This window comes from Mytilus trossulus, chromosome 11, assembly GCF_036588685.1.
Source record: "Mytilus trossulus isolate FHL-02 chromosome 11, PNRI_Mtr1.1.1.hap1, whole genome shotgun sequence".
Lineage (NCBI taxonomy): Eukaryota > Metazoa > Mollusca > Bivalvia > Mytilida > Mytilidae > Mytilus > Mytilus trossulus.
Window position 1 is genome coordinate 57610309 of NC_086383.1, and position 24081 is coordinate 57634389.

At 32.6% G+C, this 24081-nt stretch overlaps 1 protein-coding gene across 1 annotated transcript in view; it reads right to left on the reverse strand.

Moving 5' to 3' along the window:
* LOC134691346 (uncharacterized) overlaps nucleotides 1-24081 on the reverse strand; it is a 193419-nt gene that overhangs the window by 15512 nt on the left and 153826 nt on the right. Inside the window, exons 6-9 of the mRNA XM_063551815.1 lie at nucleotides 16867-17322; nucleotides 13272-13423; nucleotides 3641-4873; nucleotides 2036-2125 (exon numbers count right to left, since the gene is read on the reverse strand). Of these exons, the coding sequence (XP_063407885.1) occupies nucleotides 2036-2125; nucleotides 3641-4873; nucleotides 13272-13423; nucleotides 16867-17322 (1931 nt within the window). The remainder of the gene's footprint in view (nucleotides 1-2035; nucleotides 2126-3640; nucleotides 4874-13271; nucleotides 13424-16866; nucleotides 17323-24081) is intronic.

The window sequence follows — 24081 nt, forward strand, 5'->3', positions numbered from 1 at the left end:
AACATGTTAGCGGGTTCTCACCCTAAACTTAACTGGAACAGTGGTACAACAGTACAACACAAAAGAACAAACTGTAGAAGACAATAAACAAATAGAGGCTGAATTGAGCCCGAATCTCTCACAAAGCTTAGTTTTCATTCAAACGGCATATATATAGAGTCTTGATTAAAGCCTGTTGAAAGTAAACACATTTGATAGATGATCAATATTTTTTAATGAACTTCTGCTTGGATTATTTATACTTTCTTACGCCTATCCTAATCCTTAAAGAAATCTAAAAGAAATTACTCCTGGCGTTTTAATATAACCTTTGACATGTGCTGGTAGCCATTTTTAAAATGAAATTGACACTTGTTTCAGACCTTCAAAGAAATATTTCCTAACAATATGGCAGTACATATTTAGTCTGTTTTGTTGTGTTTAAATTCATGAGAAACAAAACTTATGTTAGTACTGATAAAACAATATTCAAACATCTTAACAACGGTGTTGACATGATATCATTTAGGAAGAATTTTATTGAAAGGATGAATACTTTTACATGGATCGTATCTAAATTTACAAGCTAAATAAACCGCAGTACCGTAAAAATTCTACAGTTTCAGCCAAATTTTAAATTCAAATTATGTCTCTAGTGGCCCTGATTTTGTCCGATTAGAACTTAATGAGGATTATGTGTACATCATCTAATATTTATTATACCTGTTCAGTTTCATTGCAATTTATTAAGTCACTTAGAGATCAAATATAATGTGAATGGTTACAATTGGCCGATCACATATATGCCAAGTGCTTTAAAATAGCTCAGGGCTGTTCCATAAAAACATACATGGTACCCAGGGAAGGCATTTTTAAAAAGGGGGTAACCACCTATAGAGGCAAATTGAAATTATTACATTTCCACCATACATATAACATAGATGACACCCAACTATAGTTGAGATTTTGAAGTGCCTTCCCTGGGTCCCATGTTTGTTTTTATGGAACAGCCCTCATGCAGCCTGTAAGGCAAGGTGAGCTTACATTATTCGTGTGCAGCAGCTTTATTCTATGTAATATATACATTGGATTTACCTGGTTTTCCTTAATGATCTTCATTTGAACACCAACTAATATATATATATTTATCATATATTTAGTACAAAATACAGCTATTTTGTATATCTAATAAAGGTTTGTTTTTCCAGTCTGTATCACCTACCCTGTATCGCATACCCCGTATCGCATAGCTAAACCCGTATCGCATACCCCGTATCGCATGGTAAAACCCGTATCGCTATACCTTTTTTTTTTTTTTTTTTTTTTTTTACATGAAGTTTGTTTTTTGTTTTTTTTGGCTTAAGAAAATATTTCCTCAAAATATGTCAATTTTATGAATGACGTCATATGTTTGGTATGTTACGTCACGAACATCAAGTTTTCATAATGTATGTGACGTCACGAACATCAAGTTTTCACAACATATTTTTGGCACACTAAATGCAACTATAAAAAATACAAAACACTCAAATAAATACAATAATAAACAAAATATTTTTAAAACAACAGATTTTAAGGTAACCCAGGTGCTTCGTATAAATAATTGAGCAGTTATTTTAAGGCTTTGAAACAAGACAAAAGCAGAACTGACGGTAACCCATTGCTATGGATCAGAAAACAGTTCATATTATATAATACTCTTCTGTTGAAATATATGATAAAGCGTATAATACATGCCAAAATCCGTATCACATGCCGTATCACCCTCGACCAATATTATCCCTCGGGCCTAAAGGCCCTTGGGCTGATATTGATGTCTCGGGATGATACGACATATGATACGGATTTTGCCATGTATTATTCTCTATGTAATACATGTAATAGCTCTGGTCAATTCAAACATAATTAATAGTACTTAACCAGTGAAAAATGCTATTGACGCTATTATGATTAATCTAAAACTTCCTGCACTATTACATGTAGTAACAAAAAAAATACATTTATTTACATAATACTAGTTTATACATGTTGTATAATTTCAACAGTAGAGTGTTACCTTTGTGGGTGTAGTTTGGATTTGCCTGTTGTTTTCTATGCAAGAATAAGATCCCGGAACATGTTGATTTTTTTCAGATTTCTCTGTCAGCTAAAACAAATTACAAAATAGTTACCATTATCATTCCTCAGTCATCATTTTCTATATAAAAAAGTATACTATATTTTCACTATTTTTTAAATTGCAAGCATTGAACTATTGGACCTCAGCATGCTCAGTGAAACTATTTGACCGCAAGCATCATCATATTTCATGGAATTTCAAATGCAGCTACAGGATTGGCTAATTTTGAGAATGCTGCGGGAGTTGCAACGTCGAGTTTTACCTCTTGTATCTAGGGTTGTATCAGTGCAGAACGCAGCCTTACCATTCAGAATATATACAAAGTAAATATTAAACAATATGATTATGTTTCTATTACGATAGTTGATTTAGCCCTGACATTTATTGTCTGATGTCTCTATGGGTGAAATAAAACACTTACTGACTGGATGTTCGTGGAATAGTAAGTTTATTGTCCCTTCGGATACAACCATTGCCGTGCACCTGGGGGACAATAAACCTACTATTTTACTCATACCCAGTCAATAAGTATACACTATTCAATGTTCATTACTCTACTTAAATTTATAAATCATTAATGGGACATATAACATGTATAACAATATACAATGTTATCTCGTTGCAGCAATAATCTTAAACTACAGGAATTTGATAAATTGCGATTTCCCTGTGTAAATAACAACCTTAAAGAGTTAAATATCCCTTTGTACTTTTTTCTTTCAGCAGAGCATGACTATATAGACTATGTATGTCACTCTGGTGTGAACTGTTATCACACAAATGACTTCGAATAACTAAACAAGCAAAATTCAAAAGTCATTCAAGCATGACTAAAGGTACATCCCAATATTCTGGTTAAATTGGAAATGAAGAAATGTTCATAACATCCGCAAACCTAATAACAATTGTCTAGTGTATGTTAGTCTTCAAAAATATACCAAATCAATAAGGTTAACCAAAAGCAACTGAAGCCTGACTGAGGGAGACATATCAATTTATTCTCCTAAAAAAACATAGTAAACATACATATATTGGTGCCAATTTAATACAAGAACATATACAATTACAATTACAGATAAAAACAAGAATGTGTCCATAGTACACAGATGCCCCATTCGCACTATCATTTTCTATGTTCAGTGGACTGTGAAATTGGGGTCAAAACTTTAATTTGGAATTAAAATTAGAAAGATCATATCATAGGGAACATGTGTACTAAGTTTCAAGTTGATGTAACTTAAACTTTATCAAAAACTACTTTGACCAAAAACTTTAACCTGAAGCGAACGCACGGACAGACGGAGGCACAGACCAGAAAACATAATGCCCCTTTACTATCGTAGGTGGGGCATAAAAATTATATTTGCTAAACGAGTGCCTGTTGATAATATTTATGAATCAAAAGAAAATTGGGTGAGAACAAGTGGTCAAAACATGTTTTATAATTGCAAAAATGACTTCTAGACTAATATATTAAACTTGATGCATTAACATGAATAAGATTAAATCTTTCCTATCAAATAATTAAACCTAATTAATTACCTTTATAGGTGCATGATCAGACCATTCATTGATATGTGTTTCTGTACACATCTCACAAAAATAATCTGCATCCTGCTCATAAAATCCTGTTACACAGTCTGGTTCTGCAAGGCTGCATCCCAACATTTTGTCAAATTTTACAGTCGTCATTTTGAATCGTTTACTTATTATAGTGTTTATTTCTTCTGTGACAAAATCATTAATGTTCTTGAAAAAACATCTTTCAATGTTACCATGTTTCCCAAAATCCCAAACCTGAATCTGAATAACATTTTGATATGTCATCACAAGTAATTTTGAAGTCTTCTGTAACTTAAAGACGACAGTTCCTCTGAAAAGAGCTATTGGTCGTTTTGTTTGTCCTCGGACAGGTACTTCTGCAATTTCGTATTTCCGGCTCAGTGAAGCAATCAAATGATTCATTAAATGTCCTGGTAGAAATTTAAATTTGAAACATAGCCAAGTGGATTTTGTACAGTTTTTTTCTGTCACATTAAATTGTTCATTTATAGGACAGTCCAGAACCTCTTTAACCATGCACGGTATGTAATAGCAAGTTTTTGTATCAGCGGCATCTCTGTCTGATATGGTTGGACGTATTATAATATCAAATTTCTCCATCACGTTCAGTATATGATCTTTATGTTGAAACAAATTTTGCTTTTCCTCAAATTTAAAGATTTTCTTATTTGTTTCTAATATATGTTCCAAAACCACACTATGTAATATTCCTTTAATATTTAAATCATTCCATTCATCCGTTAAAAGATGCCGTCTGGCACCTGATTGAAATTTCCTTGCTGTTATTATACATTTAAAAGCATCAGACAACCATTGAGTATCTAAAATGATATAATCTGGAAGATCCTCAAAATAAACCAAAGCTCTGAGTTCATGATGAAATTTTAAATATAACATAAGTTCTTCATGATTTAATGGTTTTGGTATTTCAGTAGATATTTGCTTAATTTCATTAAAGGAAATAATTGGTAACTCCTTCTTTTTCTCTCGTAGACATTTTTCCAACTGAATAAATTTAATAGGATAGTCTATATTCCATGTTCTCATTGTTGTGGCTAAGTTTAAGAGATTTTGTCGTATTAGCTGGAATACACTTGGATTATCTTCTGTGTTTGAAATAAAGTACTCGTACTTATCACTAATGTGTCTTCGTGCAACAGCTGAAACATCCTCAGCATATTTATCAAGGCAATCTCTACATGCATCCTCAATCTAAAAAATAAAGTCGTTTTCTTCAATAAGTCTATGAACAAAAAAAAACATAAAAGATATGTCAATGGTTATTATAAATTAGAGTACCGTTTCACAATGAGTTTGGATATACATCACAAGACAATGATGATGCCCCCTGCAGTAAGCACGAATATATCTAGTCCACAAGCAGGGATGTTGAACTTCAACTTGGAATAGTTTTGTGCTGCAAAAAGTAAAATAAAAAAAAAGACCGAACTCCGGGGAAAATTGAAAACGGAAAGTCTGTAATCAAATGGCAAAATCAAAAGCTCAAACACATCAAACGAATGGATAACAACTTTCATTTTCCTGACTTGGTACAGGCATTTTCTTATGTAGAAAATAGTGAAATAAACGTGGTTGTATATGAGTTGCGCAAGTTTTTAACTTTTAATTAACTATATAGTTAAACAGATCCTTTGGAAGAAAAAAAAATTCCGGATAATCATGATAATGGCTAGTTTTTGAAAGTCCTATAAAGTCTACTCCTACGAACACGGGAATAAGAAAGATTGTTATTGTGTAGGAAAGATGTATTTTGTGTCCATGTTTGTCACCAGAAAAAATAAATAAATGGAAAATGGATGCGAGCAGTCAGTACAAAAAAGTGTTATAGAAATTCACAGAGGATTGGAGTAAACCTTAAAAAAAGACAGAAAAACTGCAAATATTGAGGTGCGTACGTGAAAGAAATGATGAACCAATGGTAAAGATAATTGCACAGATTTAGATTCAACAGAAAAGCAGTTTACCATTTAGCATCCATGACCAAGAATTAATTAAAGTAAACACAATAAGGCAATATAAATAAAGCAATACCAAATAATCAGCAGATCAGGCCATGAACTTGCTTTTACATTTTTAATAACGACTGTTAATGACGCCCTATTCTTGCATAAGAAGTGTTTTTTTATATCGCACATACTCAACACATACTGATCACTTTTGCTCAGGAATGACTCATGTGACTCCGATACCTTTCCACCTGCAAAACTTCAGAGCAAATTAATAAGTCCTTATTGCTTCTAATCACAATTCAGACGCAGCATGGCTAAAATGTTTCAATTATAGTGGTTAGCTCTGACCTTATTAAAGGATTTGCCATCGATCTCGCTGGAAAATTGAGACTTTCAGAATTACATCAAGGTATGTCTGATAATTTGCAATGCATGAGGTTGATCGATTAGACAGTGTGAATTTCAATCATCTACAACGTATCAATTGTCGAAAATTTGGACACAAGGAACAATATAAGGATACGTCAGTTAATATCAAGTTTCATTAAAATATAACCCTATTGCCCATGAAGCTTCGTTCAGTGCTTCTTTGGAAAAGATGCCCCCGTAGCTTTTCACATCTGTTTCTTGATTGATTGATGAAAAATCTCACAAAGGCGCGTCTGAACCGTATTTCATGTGGAAAATAAATTTAGAAAGATATTGGTATTACCAAAGGGATCGACTCTGTAGTAATGTTTACTTTCACCCAATTCCATTTGGGACTAGCGGTGCAGTGACATCATGAATAAAGGTCACGAACATTAATAAAAGCTTTCTATTCACATGGTTTTTGTGATTTCTACGAAGAGGCAAGGCCATACTAGATAATCATTGCAATGCAGAGGTTGATCAATTAGACAGTGTGAATTTCAATCATCTACAACGTATCAATTGTCGAAAAGGAGTAGGTCCGATAAGGACCGATTTTGGCCTCAAATTTCAGGTTCATCTGACGAAATATTTTGACACTCTTTAAACACTGAAGTGTCTATTTTATTTGAAACAATTAGTTTATGTGAAAGATTTTAACAGATTTAGTCATTAAAAACGATCCGATTCAAGCTCAAATATGAAAAATCTACCTAATATGCTGAAAAATGTCACTTTTCAGATGGTTTTTGGTAAAAAATGAAGGTGGCTGCATCCGTGTTCATCCTCAACCTTTATATATGTTATGTATTATCATAAAATACAACTTACATTTCAATATTAAGGATGAACACGAATGCGGCCACTTTCGTTTTACACGAAAACCGTCTAAAATTTAATTAAATGCTAGAATTATGAGGATTTCAGTAATTTAGCATGATTTAATGGTGCTATTACAGGATATATTGCATTGTATTGTCAAAAACAGCCCATATTTATGTAGCAGAAGCATTTTACTGTCCAATAGATAACTAAAGGTTTACATTTTAACAATTTTGTAAAACTGCTATATTTTGGGGCCAAAAAGGTGTCTTACTGAACCTACTCCTTTGGACACAAGGAACAATATAAGGATACGTCAGTTAATATCAACTTTCATTAAAATCCATTGGGTAATATCAGGTGGTGGATAGACCAAAAAAAAAAAAAAACTATCGCCTTGACAGATTTAAGAAAACAGATAATTTAGGGGGAAAACAAATGGATTAATTTTGAAAATAGAACCATTATTTTTGAAAATTGGTAAGAGTTCTAGTAACCTGATATTTTTTTTATCAATGATATTAATGATGACACAATTGCTTATTTCAGCATATTTTTTTTTGTAGAAATTAGCCTACAAGTTGACATTGTAAATACAGCTGTTTCACAAACCAAGCCTCTTTTAAGGAGTTTAAAATATTCAGGATACAAAAATACCTCAATTAAACTAACAATAGTGTACTCTATCCTTAGATTCTAATAAATATTCCATAATCACAGAAACGGCATAATTATTAAACAAATATGAGGGCTTAGGGGAAAAGCTCTAACCCCTGGGTCATAAAACAAGTAATTTAAGCATTAGCGGCCCTACAAAGTAAAATCACAAAAATACTGAACTCCGAGGAAAAAAACAACCGGAAAGTCCCTAATGAGATGGCAAAATCAAATGATAAAACACATCAAACGAATGGACAAAAACTGTCATATTCCTAAACAGACAATTTGAGGCAGATATTATGAACTTTTATAGATACAGTAAGATGTGAACTGGAGACTAAAGGTGGATTGGATACTTTATGTAACCTTGAATGTTGTAATGATTAACTACTAAGCTTTCCATTTATTGAATTCTGAAATGCTTTCAATTTGTTATCAGAATAGTTTCATACAGGTTCTATACATTTTATGTCAGAAAACATGCACATACATGTAGGGTAAGCTGACATTAATTAAAGTATTAAATTGTTTTCGAATTGTTTAAAAATTGAATCAGGGGTTGGGGTATAAAATATACTGTAATAGCATATCCAGTGTTTTATTTTAGGCTATGATCATAATAAAACAAGAATGTGTCCAAAGTACACGGATGCCTCACTCGCATTATCATTTTCCATGTTCAATGGACCGTGAAATTGGGTAAAAAATCTAATTTGGCCTTAAAAGTAAAAAGATCAACTAATTAGGAACATGTGTACTAAGTTTCAAGTTGATTGGACTTCAGCTTCATCAAAAACTACCTTGACCAAAAACTTTATCCTGAAACTCATACTTTTAATTTCTATGTTCAGTGGACCATGAAAATGGTGTCAAAAGTCAAATTTTGATTTAAAATAAGAAAGATCATATCATAAGGACCATGTGTACTAAGTTTCAAGTTGATTGGACTTCAGCTTCATCAAAAACTACCTTGACCAAAAACTTTAACCTGAAGTGGGACGAACGGACGGACGCACAGACGAACGGAGGCACAGACCAGAAAACATAATGCCCCTCTACTATCGTAGGTGGGGCATAAAAACTATTGTTGTGAGAAAAAGTGTTTTCAAGATTTTTTGAATAAATGCTTTTATAGGTTGCATTTTGTAATTACAGCTGTTTCACAAACCACGCCTCTTTTGGGGAGTTTATAATATTCATAGATATTTTGTTTTGTTTACCTACTGGTTCACGGCTATGATCTATATATGTTTCATTTCGTAGAAACAGAACTTGGGAATTTTACCAGTATGAATACACATGGATAGTGGTGAAATTGAATTCTAAGGAAGACCCAAAGTAAAGGGACAGGTAGTACAGCATTTAAGTATAAGTTTAAACTCTTAGAAGTTTGGGTCATATACATGTTGAAAAAATGCCGCACAGTCCTATATTTTGACCTTTGAAAAAGATAGTAGTGCATATGAGCTTTTCATTCTAGAATATCAGTTTTTACTTATTTTCAACATCCAAGTTTGAATGCTGCTCTGGTATCTTTCACCCCTCCTTTACCAAACCTCATAGTAAAAGTGGTACAGTTTTAGCAGTAAAATGAGTTCCTCTTGGAAATCGCATTGTTGATATTTACAGAAGAATAATTGGTAACCAGACATTAAATTTTGACATAAAATGAAAGCCATCTTAAAATGTCCGAAATTTCATTTAGGAGTATTGTAAATATTCTATGATATTAATTTATTTGGAAAGGTTATTACATTGAAGCTTTAAGGATGTACTTAGGTGAGGTTAGGTAAAAATTAAGAAATTAAGAAATTAAAATTGATACTATAAGCTGGTAGAGCATAAACTAAGGGTAAAGATAAGCTAAAAATATTGATAGGTCATGGACCACCTTTTCGAGATATTTGAGATTTAAAATATGGCGGGAAAAGGCGGACTTGGACTTTTACCTTATATTTGCATTGGTATTATTTGGGTCTCAAAACAAAAGAAAGAAAATCAAGAATCTTCTAAAATTTTGGTAAATGACCTTTCGTGAGCTATTAAGTCTTATATGAAAAAATAAATGGGTGTTATGGGGCAAAATATTTTACATTGTATTGTATGGAAAAACACCAAGGAGTCCGAACATTTGACACAAATTCAAAAACCTCACCTAAGTACATCCTTAAATAGTCCAACTAACATATTATACAAATCCATTTGTAAAGCTTAAACTGAACACTCAATTGGTGTAAGCAAATGTATATGTATCTTAAAAATTACTGAAATTGTATTTCCATATTTTTCATTTTTCAGAAGAGAATAAGCTTAAACTATATACTTGGAAACTTTTAAATTTCATATTTCAAACGAAACACTTATTATATAAATGGAAACAAACAAACGACAGTCTATATGTGATGTATGTAATGAAAAAAGATGATTATAACCACTTTTTTATTACTTGTGAATGTTTAGAAAATTTCTGGAAGAGTATTTATGTCAGAGTTAATGAGAAAACAAATGTAGATTTTAGCATATCGTTAAAAAAATTAGTGTTCGAATGTAAAATTTTTGAAAAAAATATTTTGGTCGGAATTATTTCAAAACAATTTTAGGTTTTTCTATATACAATTCGTATTATATATCTAATCAGAAATTGAAAAATGTTAATGTCTTCCAAATTTTGGTTCAAGAATGTATCAAAAGATGTAACGAAAACAAAATAATAAAATAAAATCCGTTACTGCAGTCAGTGACAAGAAGTATCCAAAATTGAATAGATAAATACATAATGCATAATTTTTTTGTATTTCAAGAAATGTATATATATATGAACAACTATTTATGAACCTTGGTTATCAGTGAAACCGTACATGATACATCAAGAGGATCTTGGACTCTTGATGTAACTACGTAAAAAGTATATTTTGTGAATAAACTAAATAAGTCTGAAAGAAAGTTTCATATTGAAAGTACATAAAACCTGACACAATCAAATGTTATCAACCAATGGAAGAAGTGAAATAAACAGCTGCGCCATGAGCGCATGATACGCCCGACGTCTTGTGTGGAAGTTTTATGCAATAATCATAAATAGATTCTGAGAAAGTTTTAAGCAATAACCATATATTGTTTTTGAGACACGGCGGGACATGTGAAACCCCCAACCCTGTTTTTTTTTTTTACAAAAAACTAAATATCACTAAAATAAAATTTTGAATCAAAACCAAAAAGTATACAGATCTTTAGATTAAGATAAAAAAGAAGTGTGTAAAGTTTTAAGCAATAATCATAAATTATTTTTGAGATACGGCGCGACATGTAAAAAAAAACTCCCCTGTTTAACAAAATACTCAATAACTCCAAAATAAAGTTTTGAATCATCACCAAAAAGTATTCAGATCTTTATATTAATATAACAAAGAAGTGTGTAAAGTTTTAAGCAATAATCAAATTGTTTTTGAGATACGGCACAACATGTAAAAAAAAACTCCCCCTTTTTTACAAAATACTCAATAACTCAAAAATGAAATTTTGAATCATCACCAAAAAGTATACAGATCTTTAGATTAATATAACAAAGACATGTGTAAAGTTTTAAGCAATAATCATAAATCGTTTTCGAGATATGGTGGGACATGTAAAAAAAAAACTACCCCTTTTTTACAAAATACTCAATAACTTAAAAATAAAATTTTGAATCATTACCAAAAAGTATACAGATATTAAGATTAATATAACTAAGAAGTGTTTAAAGTTTAAAGCCATAATCAAGAATCATTTTTGAGATACGGTGCGACATGTGAAAAAAACTCACCCCTGTTTTAGTTACAAAGTGCCGTAACTCAAAAAGTTTTAATCTTATTTTCACCAAAAAGTATACAGATCATTTGACCATCAGAAGAAACAACTATGTTAAGTTTCTCAAGTTACGGTGCGACATGTTTACACCGGACAGACAGACATTTGTATAAATAAAGGCAACAGTAGTATACCGCTGTATACCATAATACGTGCTGTCAAAATTTTGATGGGCGTATAAAAAAACCTGTCATTGTTGTAAGTTTAAAGCGGACGCAATAAACCATGTAGGAGGAGTTGCAATGACAAGTTTGGTTTTGTCAAAAAAAATTAAGTTGAAAGGTGTATAGTTAAAAAAAACACCTGAATGGATCAGAAAACCATACCTCCGTGCACATCTATATATTAGGATCTAACAAATTAATACACAAATTTTCATGTAGATCCAGAAAAATCAAGTAGGAGGAGTTGCGACGACAAGGATGGTTTTAAAAAAAGTTAACATTTGTAAGGTGACATGGTCATGATTCTGATTATCTAAACAAAACGAAATTTCTTCAATGGCAATGTTTGCATATCATGATTTGTCATTCTATAAAGTTTGAAGTGAATCAAACAAGGAATTAAATTAAAGAACCTTTGTGAGCACGCTCACATACCCCACGCCCCCACATTGTCACTGGACCAACAAAATCTCACCAGATTCATAAGTTCAAAGACTCATAACTCTACAAAAGTCAACTGATAAAAATTTTCTTGTGGATATGCACATTTACACACTATGTCCTCATTAACTACAAAGGTTCATGAAATTCTGTTGTGTGGTTTCAGAGGAGTTGCGATGACACACTGTTGCAGTAGTATCAAAAATCAAAGAGCATAACTCCTAGAATTTTTTTTTTCCTGTCGACATGCACATCTACATAGTATGTCCTTATTATCTACAAAGATTCATAAAATGCTGTTGTGTGGTTTCAGAGGAGTTGTGATGACAAACTGTTGCAGTAGAATATTTAGGCCAAAGTTCTAAGTTAAAGGGGCATAACTCCTAGAAAAAAATTCAATCATAATTTCCTGTCGATATGCACATCTACATAGTATGTCCTAATTATCTACAAAGTTTCATGAAATTCTGTTGTGTTGTTTCAGATGAGTTGCGATGACAAGAACAGGACTGACGAACGGACAGACAGACAGACAGACGGACAAACGGACAGACAGACGGACGGGTCAAAAACAGTATACCCTTTCAACTTTGTTACTTAGGGTATAAAAATTCAAAGGAGTTGCGATGACAAGAACAGGACTGACAGACGGACTGTTTAGTACTTTATGGCAAAAAGTTTAAGATCAAAGCGAAGGAGCATAACTCCTAGAAAAAAAAATTGAATCGTAATTTCCTGTCGATATGCACATCTACATAGTATGTCCTTATTATCTACAAAGATTCATAAAATGCTGTTGTGTGGTTTCAAAGGAGTTGCGATGACAGACTGTTGCAGTAGAATATTTAAGTTAAAGGGGCATTTCTCCTAGAAAAAAATTTCAATCGTAATTTCCTGTCGATATGCACATCTACATAGTATGTTCTTATCATCTACAAAGTTTCATGAAATTATGTTGTGTGGTTTCAGAGGAGTTGCAATGACAAGAACAGGACTGACAAATGGACAGACAATAAGACGAACGGACGGGTTAAAAACATTATACCCTCCGCAACTTTGTTGCTTGGGGTATAAAAATTCAAAGGAGGTTAGATGACAAGAACAGGACTGACAGACTGTTTAGTACTTTATGGCAAAAAGTTTAAGTTCAAAGCGAAGGAGCATAACTCCTAGAAAAAAAAGTTTAATCGTAATTCCTGTCGATATGCACATCTACAAAGTTTTATGAAATTCTGTTGTGTGGTTTCAGAGAAGTTGCGATGACAAACTGTGCATAATATGTATACTAATATATACCTTCACTTCCTCAGAAGCCTCAACTTTGTCTTTATGTGTACCAACAAGAACCACTGGTGGATAAAGACACTTATTCTTCTCTTCAATACTTCCAATCACTTCAGTGGTACTACAGTAGCAATGTATTGAGTTCATCCACAACTGAAACATCTCTACAAAGCAAAGACTTTTCATCAGCACATCTATCTTACACTTCAAGTCATATTTACCGTTTTTTACATCACGATGACGGTAAGGGCATTCCGATGTATTGTTGCCACAGAGATTTGACTTTCGATTTTGACTGGTAACCCATAGTATAAATAAGCGGACATTATTGAGTGCAAAATAACATTCCTTATCGCTTGTTATAAATTCATTTCTTCAATGAACACTCATAAAAATATTTTTTTAGAACACAAATTAATAATATGAAAATGTTTTGTTGTTTTAAATATATATATAAGTAAAAAATCATTAATATATATGCACTGACATACATAAAAATTGTGTTAACGCATGCGGAAGAATATCTCGAGAAAAGAAGGTTTTGCAGGCAAATATGAATGCCTACTCAAATCCAATCTATAAGATCGAATTATTACAGAAGAGTGTCCATCATGCACTTGCACTGCACTAGTAGAACAAAAAGATTGTTTTCTGAGACAAGTGCTTGTGACCATCCACAAGAACTTGTGGTCATCCGATGTCAGTACTTCAGCACTTTGATTAATTATATTGTGTCCAGAGGGTCTCCATATGGGGTAAATGTATCTCAGTCATGAAGATTTGCCAGAGCTTGCATTTCCCATCATGATAACCTTTGAAACATGGGGTCCAAGTGTTCAGGTTAAAGTTATCCCATGGAACATTGTATGGACTCCATCACAAGTTGGTCATCTATTATGGAATGTCTGTTTCACCAATGATGATAAATATGTTCCAATAGTCGTAACTACAATCCTGTCCTCTTTTCCCTGATTATGACATCACTTAATAAGATTGTACACACAATGTATACTCCTGTGAACAACACGACGGGTGCAACATGTGAAGCAGGAACTACATACCCTTCAAAGGCACCTGATATCACCCCCCGTTTTAGTGGGGATCATGTTGCTTTGTCTTTAGTTCTATGTAATTGGTTTTTTTTTGTTTTTTTTGCCATGTAATTGTCAGATCCCTTTGGTACATTCATCTCATTTGATAGTATGATGAAAAGTTGAATTTACAATCAGCAGACTGCTAGGTAAATAAGAGAGATATTTTTTTTTCTTACTGACAGGTCACATTTATTATAGTGAGTAAAATATTTTGTGAGTAATTTAGATGCTTGTTCTACCATAGTGGCGGTGGACGATAGAATGACAAGAAACCAAGACTTATTTGTGGACAGTTTCATGGTCCTTAATAATGGACTGGTCACATTCATTATTGTGATTTATATATATTTTGTGGGTAATTTAAATGTTTGTTTTACCAAAGTTCATTTGAAAAGACCTTATGACATTGCTACTGAGGTTGTCAGGTTGAAGTTTTATTAATGTTTTAAGAACCAATTTTTCTTTGATATTATGCAGATTTTTCTTTCATCAAATTGTTTTCTGAATGGATTTAATACTTTTATCGACCATGAAGCCCATAATTTCTGTTGCCTTAATCATACCAATGGAAAGATCAGAAAACATTGCCCTTAAAAACAAATAGGTTTAAAAATAAAATTGTTAAAGTTTGAATGATGTCTGCCTTTTTTTCTTTATTTTTCTAGCGAGATGTGATTATTAAAAATCTACCATATTTTCCCTACTTTATATATTCCTATTTTGTTTTATGAAGTGGACTGGCCATGGTTATTGGATTCTTTGCACTAATTGTCTGTCAGACTCTTAATCGTACAGGTTGTATATAACAACATACAATTGTCTAAATATAAGGTATTTTGTAATTATTAAAAAAAATGAAAATCACTTAAACATGTTAAATAATAGAGACAACAAAATATTTAACTACTTTATCAAGTCAATTCATGGCAAATCACAAGCAACATTATGTCATTTGAAACTCTGTCATAGCGCAGTGAACATTGCATTATCTTGTGCACAAATGTATTGAACTTATTGGATGCGTTTATTATATCTGCTTTGAATATGTCTAAATTAATGCAGAATATAAAGCTAAAATACCAGTAAGCAGATTTCCTTATTTTTCATATAGCATAATATTTGATTCAGCAGATTTGTCACTGTTTCGAAGTAAACAAAATTACTTACTAGCATAGAAATGAATGGATAATTTGTTTAACAAAAATTTGTAAGAGTTCTGCGGAACCTAGTGTCTCACCTACCTTATGAATCTTATAAATGTTTTAAGAACTTTAACTGCAGACTGTATGTAATGTTAACTGGAAGAAAGACTAAGTCCATATATAAGTAACATACTAAAAAACAGGAAATATATTTTTACAAAATTTTCTTCTAGAGACTAGCTTTTGATTATAAACAAGTTTTCTGTCCAAATTTGGTAGAAATCCAGGATAGTTTAAGAAAGTTATTAAAATTTTAACACGCTGACATGTCTCGCCTTCTTTACTAATCATTGATATTATGTTGATAGTCCTAAATATAAAGCTTTATTACAACTGTCACATAAACCTAACATTAACCAAGAAAACTAAACATTGACCAATGAACCATGAAAATGAGGTCAAGGTCAGATGAACCATGCCAGGCAGGCACGTACAGCTAACAATTCTTCCATACAACAAATATAGTTATATATAACCTATTGCTTATAGTTTAACAAAAACAGACCAAAACACAAACACTTAACACTGAGCAATGTACCGTGAAAATAAGGTCAAGGTCAAATCAAACCTGCACGACTGACTTATAGATCATAAAATATTTCCATACACCAAATATAGTTGACCTATTGCATATATTATTATAAAAAAAAGACCAAAACTCAATAAGTTAACTTTGACCACTAAACCATGAAAATGAGGTCAAAGTCAGATGACACCTGCCAGCTAGACATGTACACCCTACAATAATGCGACAAAAGTCATAGGCTCACTCGACAAAAACGTTAACCACAGAGTGAATGTAATGTTAACTGGCAGAAAAACCAAGTCCATTTATCAATAAAATACTGAAAAACAGGAATTTTGTCTTTTACAAATTAAATTTATTTCTGGATACTATCTTATGATCATTAACAAGCTTCTGTCATAGTTTGGTAGAAATCAAGGATAGTTTAAGAAAGTTATTAAAATTTTAAAAACTTTGTCCACAGAGTGAATATATAATTTTACATGCACATACATGTATCATTGAAAAGCTAGAATTGCTATGGGATAATCAAGAACACAATAATGTACGTGCATATGACGATGGAGGTTATAACAACCTTGACTGGCTACGTGAATACTGATCAGTCCATTCAACTTATAGTACGCGTGTTCTATTTTCGCAGGTGTGAGGGCCAAGGTTTGAATTGGCCAATGAAAACGATCATTCCTTTACGAGTTAATCTAATAAAGTTTGTTTGACTGATTACCTCGCACGCACTACATTTCACTAAGCTTGGCCGCATATAAGTGTATATGATATATTACCTTTTGCTTTTTTGTCGTCAGCCTCATTGAGTTTTGTTACGACAAGATAAATCGCATCTTGTGATAAAAAAGTTTGATGTGTGTGGTAAAATTCTTCATCTCCTGCAAAATCCCATAACAATAATGTGGCATACTCCTCTTTGTCATGTAAATCAACATTAGATTTAAGCATGGCTTCAATTTCCATTTTTGCTTGTTCTAATGCTTGGTTTCGTTGCTGCAAGATTACTGGAGGTTCAACTTGAGATTCAGTGGTTACTGGAGGTTCAACTTCAGATTCAGTGGTAACTGAAGGTAACATTATTTTAGGCTGCTGGGTTACTGTCTCTGATTCATCAAAACTTGTTGATGGTGTGTTTTCCTTCACAGCTTTATGGGCTCCTTCTGCTGATGCTTCAATTGTTCCTTTGAATGGTTTCAAGAGTCTTGCATGAATTTCAGTTTCTCCATTGGTTCCTATCAATAGAAAATTACAATAATATTAAAAAAATGTGAGATCCCAGTATAAAATAAACTTGAACCACTATGCGACAGGGTGGTTTTTGTATCATTTTGAAGGCAAACAGTGAGTTGTAATTGTTTAATTAAACCCTCGTCTTTTGGTCTTTGGTGGATAGCTGTCTCGTGGGAAATCACAAAACATTGTATATCAATATCTTCACATGATATAGCAGCATTAGCTTCCAGATTCGACTTGGAACTCTTAGTTTGATTTATACTAAAACGTATATCAGAAATTTTACAAAGATTCACAGAAAATTTTGAAAAAGACACAATTTTGATGAAGCATTGATCTACATTTTGCTGCTGGAAAACCTCTAATTCGCATACGAGATAATATCCAAAGAAAGGCATGTGACAAAATGTCAATTTAAAAAGATTATTATAAATAACAAACGAAATAGTGTAATGATAATATTCCTTAATTCTGTGAGATATCATATCATAGATAAATAAACTGTTGGCATAGAGATATGTCTCTTCCGTAGGCATAAAATTCTGATAAAAAACAATCTGATGGACAGCAACATTGCTTATTTATACAGTCGCTGGACCATGATCTAGTGGACAGGACCTGAAAATGGTTGACAAACTGAGATGTACAGACAGTAATGTAACGTAACAGCAAGTATCATTATCTATTGAAATATATTCCTATCAACCTAACTTAAGCAGAAAACTTAACATGCTAATTAATTCAAAGAGCACTGGATCATGACCTAGGGGACAGAGTCTCTAATGTACTGAATCAGGGATGGGCACGATTACTGACAAATGTAATCGATTAATAATCGATTACTTGAAGGATTTTTGTGTATTCCATTAATAATGGATTACTCTGATTTTTGTATGTACACACATGTACATGATTACTTTTCGATTTCTCTCAATTACATGCTACAAAATTACAAAAAAAATAATAAAGAAAGTTAAACACAAATATGTTATTCCACGTAAGTGGAAATTTAGAACTTTATAAAAACAGCATGTAATGCATTGTTTTCAAATTTGAAGTAAACAGTTGTTTTCTAGATGGAAGCTCTTATTGATCTAAAATATTTGAAAATTCTTGAAATTTTGGTTTCCAATATGAGTGAGTGTGGTGATAAAGTACTTGCAATGACATCGCATGGTTTCAGTCATTTCTGAATATTTTAGGTTATTTTCTCCATATTTTGCAAATTTTAACTAATAATTAAGTAATAATAAACTACTGATAGTATAATGCAACTTCATACAAAATATCACTGATCTATCGCAAGTAGTGTCTATCAAACTAACTTAAGCAGACAACTTAATATTCAAATTTGCTAATTAATTCAAATTCACTTGACCATGACCTAGGGGGCAGGGCCTTAAAATCAAACTATCTTAAGCAGAAAACTTAACAGTTGTTGAGGCTGTCGTCATCGTCACCATCACATGAAATGCAATCCCCAAGTCTCGCTTTCTGCGACTTTCATCACAGGCAAGACAAAAAGTGATGTGCATCATCTTTTTAATTTTAACTTGTATAAGAGGTCTAATCAGTCAACATAACCAGTCTTAATGCTGACGTCCCTACTTTTCTGCTGACTTTCATTCCAAAAACTAAACATGATGAGCACATTCTTTGCCTAAAATCAAACCATGTAACGCTTGATAAGGATGCAAATGAAGTGAGATTATTATCTAGACAATACTATTACAACAAAGTTTTGGGGCATATTTTTAACCAAGCTAATGCAGCTAATAATAAACTATTATCTAGTATGCCATTTTTAAACAATGATATATGTTTAGAACCAACATTTTATTTATTTCAACTTAATAATGTCAAAAATCATAGCTAATTCATCTACCGTTGCAGATTAATGAGTTTGGTCATGTCTGTACATAATTAGGTAACACAATTTATTGAAAGGCACATACTCTTTTGTGTTTTGGGCTATAATGTCATTCAGTGGTGTTGAAATATTTGTTGTGAGCATTTATCCCCGGGCAAGTAAAACTAAATTTTACTTGTCCAGAAAAAGGTTACTTGCCCTGAATTTCCCAATAGATATTGAAGTATTTTACTGTAAAGCTTGTATGATTCTTAAATTTGTTTTGTATCACAATGTAAGTGATGTTTATCAATGTGTATGAATAAAAGAAGTTATGGTGTTAACAATTCAATGAGACAGATATCCAACAGTAAAAAACAAGCATTCTTTGAGTATCATGAGTATTGCATGGCAATACACAGTTCCATACCGGTTAAAAATTCAATGTATTGGAACAAAATTCTAACTTGATCTATAATATAACTTGTCATGGTGTAAACTATATAACAAATAACAAATATTAAGTCGATATCTTCAAGCATGACGAATAAAAATCTTGAAAACTGATTATTTTAGTGAATTTTCTAAGTCCAAGAATCATAACTCTGCACAAAATATCAGACTGGAACAAAATTCAAACTTGATCTGTGACTTGTCATAAAACAAAGTACGGAAAAGTGATTATTTGAGTGAATATTCTAAGTCCAAGGACCATAACTCTGCACAGAATCATCAGACCGAAACAAAAACCAAATTTGATATGTAACTTGTCATGATAAAACTATATACTAACTTTCAAATCAATATCTTCAAGCATGACGAAGAAAGTGAGGAAAACTGATTATTTGAGTGATTTTTATTTAGTCTAAGAACCATAATTCTGCACAAAATCATCAGACCGAAACAAAATTAAAATTTGATATGTAACTTGTCATGATAACATTATATACTAACTTTCAAATCAATATCTTCAAGCATGACAAAGAAAGTGCGGAAAAACTGATTATTTGAGTGATTTTTTTTAAGTCCAAGGACCATAACGCCAATATCAAGCATGAAGAAAAAAAGTGTGGAAAACTGATTTGTTGGACTGACGGATGACACAGTTCCATACTGGTTCAACATTGAATGTATTGGAACAAAATTCTAACTTGATCTATAACTTGTCATGGTGTAAACTATATAACAAATATCAGGTCAATATCTTCAAGCATGACAAAATAAAATGTTGAATACCGATTATTTAAGTGAATTTTCTAAGTCCAAGGACCATTTATAATTCTTCACAAAATCATCAGACCGAAACAAAATTCAAATTTGATCTTTAACTTGTCATGATAGAACTATATACTAACTGTCAAATCAATATCTTCAAGCATGACGAAGAAAGTGCGGAAAACAGACACGCAGACAGACAGAGTGCAAACCTAAAGTCCCCTTAGACGGTAGGGGATTAATAAAAGACATATATAGTTTTAAATTCTAGGCAGTAGGTACATGTAAAAATGTATATGTACTAAGTTTTGAAATCATTGACGAAATGGACACTAAATAATATACAGTCCGCCAAAAGTTAAGCACCACCGAAATATAACTGGCAATATTTTTATAACTATTGCGAAAAAAATATTAATGTTTGGTGTTATGAATTACCTTCAACATACACTAAGAAAATTCATTACGACCAAAAAGATTGAACTCCAATAAAGCAGTCAATCAACCTCTTATCAAAGGTCATCTGCGCGATTACAAATACACTGTTTCTCCAGGTGGTCGTGTTAGTGCTCGTACATTGGTCAGTCGACTTCTCAGAGGCAACCGAAGAGCAAGTCTTTGTGTATAGAGACCTGAACTTACAGGTAGGCACTCTACCGTCAGGTTTTAATGGGATAATGACTATCTATGCTTGAACATAAGAAGTTGACAAAACACTCATTGTTCAGATGGTAGTCAGTTTCTTAAACTGCCAGTAGACGCCATAAATCAAATTTCGCGGGGAAACAAAGCGGCCTTTGACCAAAAATAATGTTTGCACAAGGACTGCATTCAGTGCTGGTGGTGTTTCAGTTCGGGGTTGCTTCTTATACCGTTATAAGCTGGGTATCCATATTCTGCGGGGCAACATAAACGGACTGACATGAAGAGATTTTGGAGCCTTAAAACATTGTAGTCCCTCATTTTAATAATCCCATACTTGCGTCTACATTGCCAAGACCCTTGTACATGGACGACAACGCTAGAACACACAGAGCAAGGATTTTAACCCAGTTCAAAGAGCAACCAGCCATTTACACTATTTTTTAGCCATCCATGTCCCCATACATAAACCCTATCAAACATGTCTGAGATGCCATTGGCGGAAATCTCAATCACAGAGATCCACCTTCACAATACTTTGTCGATTTAAAATTAAAGTGGTATTTGTTGTTTAATGCAACAGATTTCCTAAACTAAATCTTGATGGCTTGAACCGAGAATGAAACGTCGTGTTATGAAACTGTACCGGAAGTGAGGTTGTTACACTTGCTATTGACTCAAATGTTGAAATTAAATTTGCCAAACATACTAAAGCTCATGTGTAGAAAATGTTAATAATATTGGGTGATCAATTGTTGTAAAAAAATAAAATCACAGTGAAACTTAAATTCTGTTTCTGAATTGTGTAATTTACACTATTTCTATGAACGAAAAACCTACATGCATAGAACCTTCATAAATGACTAAAATTACATATCTGGTTTATTTATGGTATACATTAGCAAAATTGCTATATGATTGTTTTCGTTTTTTCGTGGAATAATTGATTTTTTAAATTTGAAAAAAAATCTATGCAATAAAAACAGGTGGTGCTTAACTTTTGGCGGACTGTATAGATCATGAAGTTTCCCTATTAATCTATTAATTTGCCAACAAATCAGTTTAACTTTTGGTAGCAAAGATGTAGGTGTTTCCTACAAAGTGTGCAAAAATAAGTTTCTTCACTGGAGATCCAGGGGAAATCTGTTTAGCATGACTTCTGAAACTCAAGTTTCTGGGTTTTTTTGTGTTTTTTTTTTAATAATAAATTGCTTTCCTGAGCGCAGCTGGATACGACCGCAGAGGTCCAACCCTGAACAGTTGGGGCAAAAATGGACACAATATTATCGCTTGATACAGGTCTGAATTTGGATTGTAATTAAATATTTGACACATAATAGGTTTCAAACTCAGAATAACTGTAGTCAAAGAATTTAGAATTGGTCATATGATTTGAATTTATATTCAATATGTTTGCTTTGGTATCAAATTCTAATTTCTAATTACAGGAGGGATTGTGCCTGATATTTATATGATGAAGACAGAAATCTTTCAAACAGTTTTAATTGAGAGCAGGAGCTGGCATGTCAGTAACTGCTAGTAGTCTGTTGTTATTTATGTATTATTGTCATTTTGTTTATTTTCTTTTTGTTTCATATTCTAAAATCAGACTTGGATGTCTCTTAAACTGGGTGTTACTTTGCGTATTGTTGTACGTTTGTTTTTCTACATTGGCTAGAGGTATAGGGGGAGGGTTGAGATCTCAAAAAAATATGTTTAACCCCATCCCAAGTCAGGAGCCTCTGGCCTTTGTTAGTCTTGTATGATTTTTAATTTTAGTTTCTTGTGTGTATATTTCTAAGTTTAGTATGACGTCCATTATCACTGAGCTAGTATACATATTTGTTTAGAAGCCAGCTGAAGGACGCCTCCGGGTGCGGGAGTTTCTCGCTACATTGATGACCCATTGGTGGACTTCGGCTGTTATCTGCTCTATGGTCGGGTTGTTGTTGCTTTGACACATACCCCATATCCATTCTCAATTTTATTTAGACAAAGAAAGAAAGTACAAGATTTATTCATAAATAATTTACAAACAGTGTAAGGGAGGTAATCAAACATACTCAACATTGTTCCTTAAATGTAATTGGATTACCTCCCTTACACTGCTTTTAAACTGTCTCAATTGTCCATTTACCAGGAAACCCTTGTTTTCCCCCGTTTTGCCCTGAATTCCATAACCCCCCAAAGAGTAAGTCCTAACCATCCCATTGTGGTATGGAATCTTGTGGTATAATTTCAGAGAGATTCATACATTTAAACACAAGTTAGTGTCTGAAAACAACAAAAATTCTTATATGAACCCCTTTTTTGGCCCATAATTCATAAACTGTTAAGACCATAACCCCCAAAATCAATCCCAACCTTCCTTTTGTGGTTATAAACCTTGCGTCTAAATTGCATAGATTTCTATTTTCTTACACTAAAGTTATTGTCCAGAAACCCATTGTCTTCGGAAGACGATGTGAGACCAATTTTTTGCGGTCGTATAAAAAGTAAAATAACAAAAATACCAAACTTTGAGGAAAATTCCAAAAGGAATGTCTCCAAGTAAATGGCAAAATCAAAAGCTGAAACATTTCAAACATATGATGTCAACTGTCATATTCCTGACTTGGTACAGGCATTTTTTATGTAGAAAATGGTGGATTAAACCTGGTTTTATAGCTAGCTCAACCTCTCACTTGTATGAAATTCGTATAAAATTTGATTTTATTGACAAGGATGTGTAAACAAAACAAACAAACATAATACGTAAAAATGTAATGAAAATAGGGGTACAGCAGTCAACATGGTGTTTTAATCTTACTCAATACAACAACAAGCAAATATGTCAATAAAAACAAAGACAAAGACGTCTTTCTCTGCCTCTGTTTTCCGATTTATCTCAACTCTTCGTTATTATTTTCATTCTTTTTGTCTTGATTATCCAATCTTGGTGTTTTTACCAGGTATTTATACATCTCAATAGAATTCATTCCAAAAAAATTAAAATGACACTTCAATTAGATAGCAAATAAAACTTATAGGTGATCCCGGGTAAATGGACAAA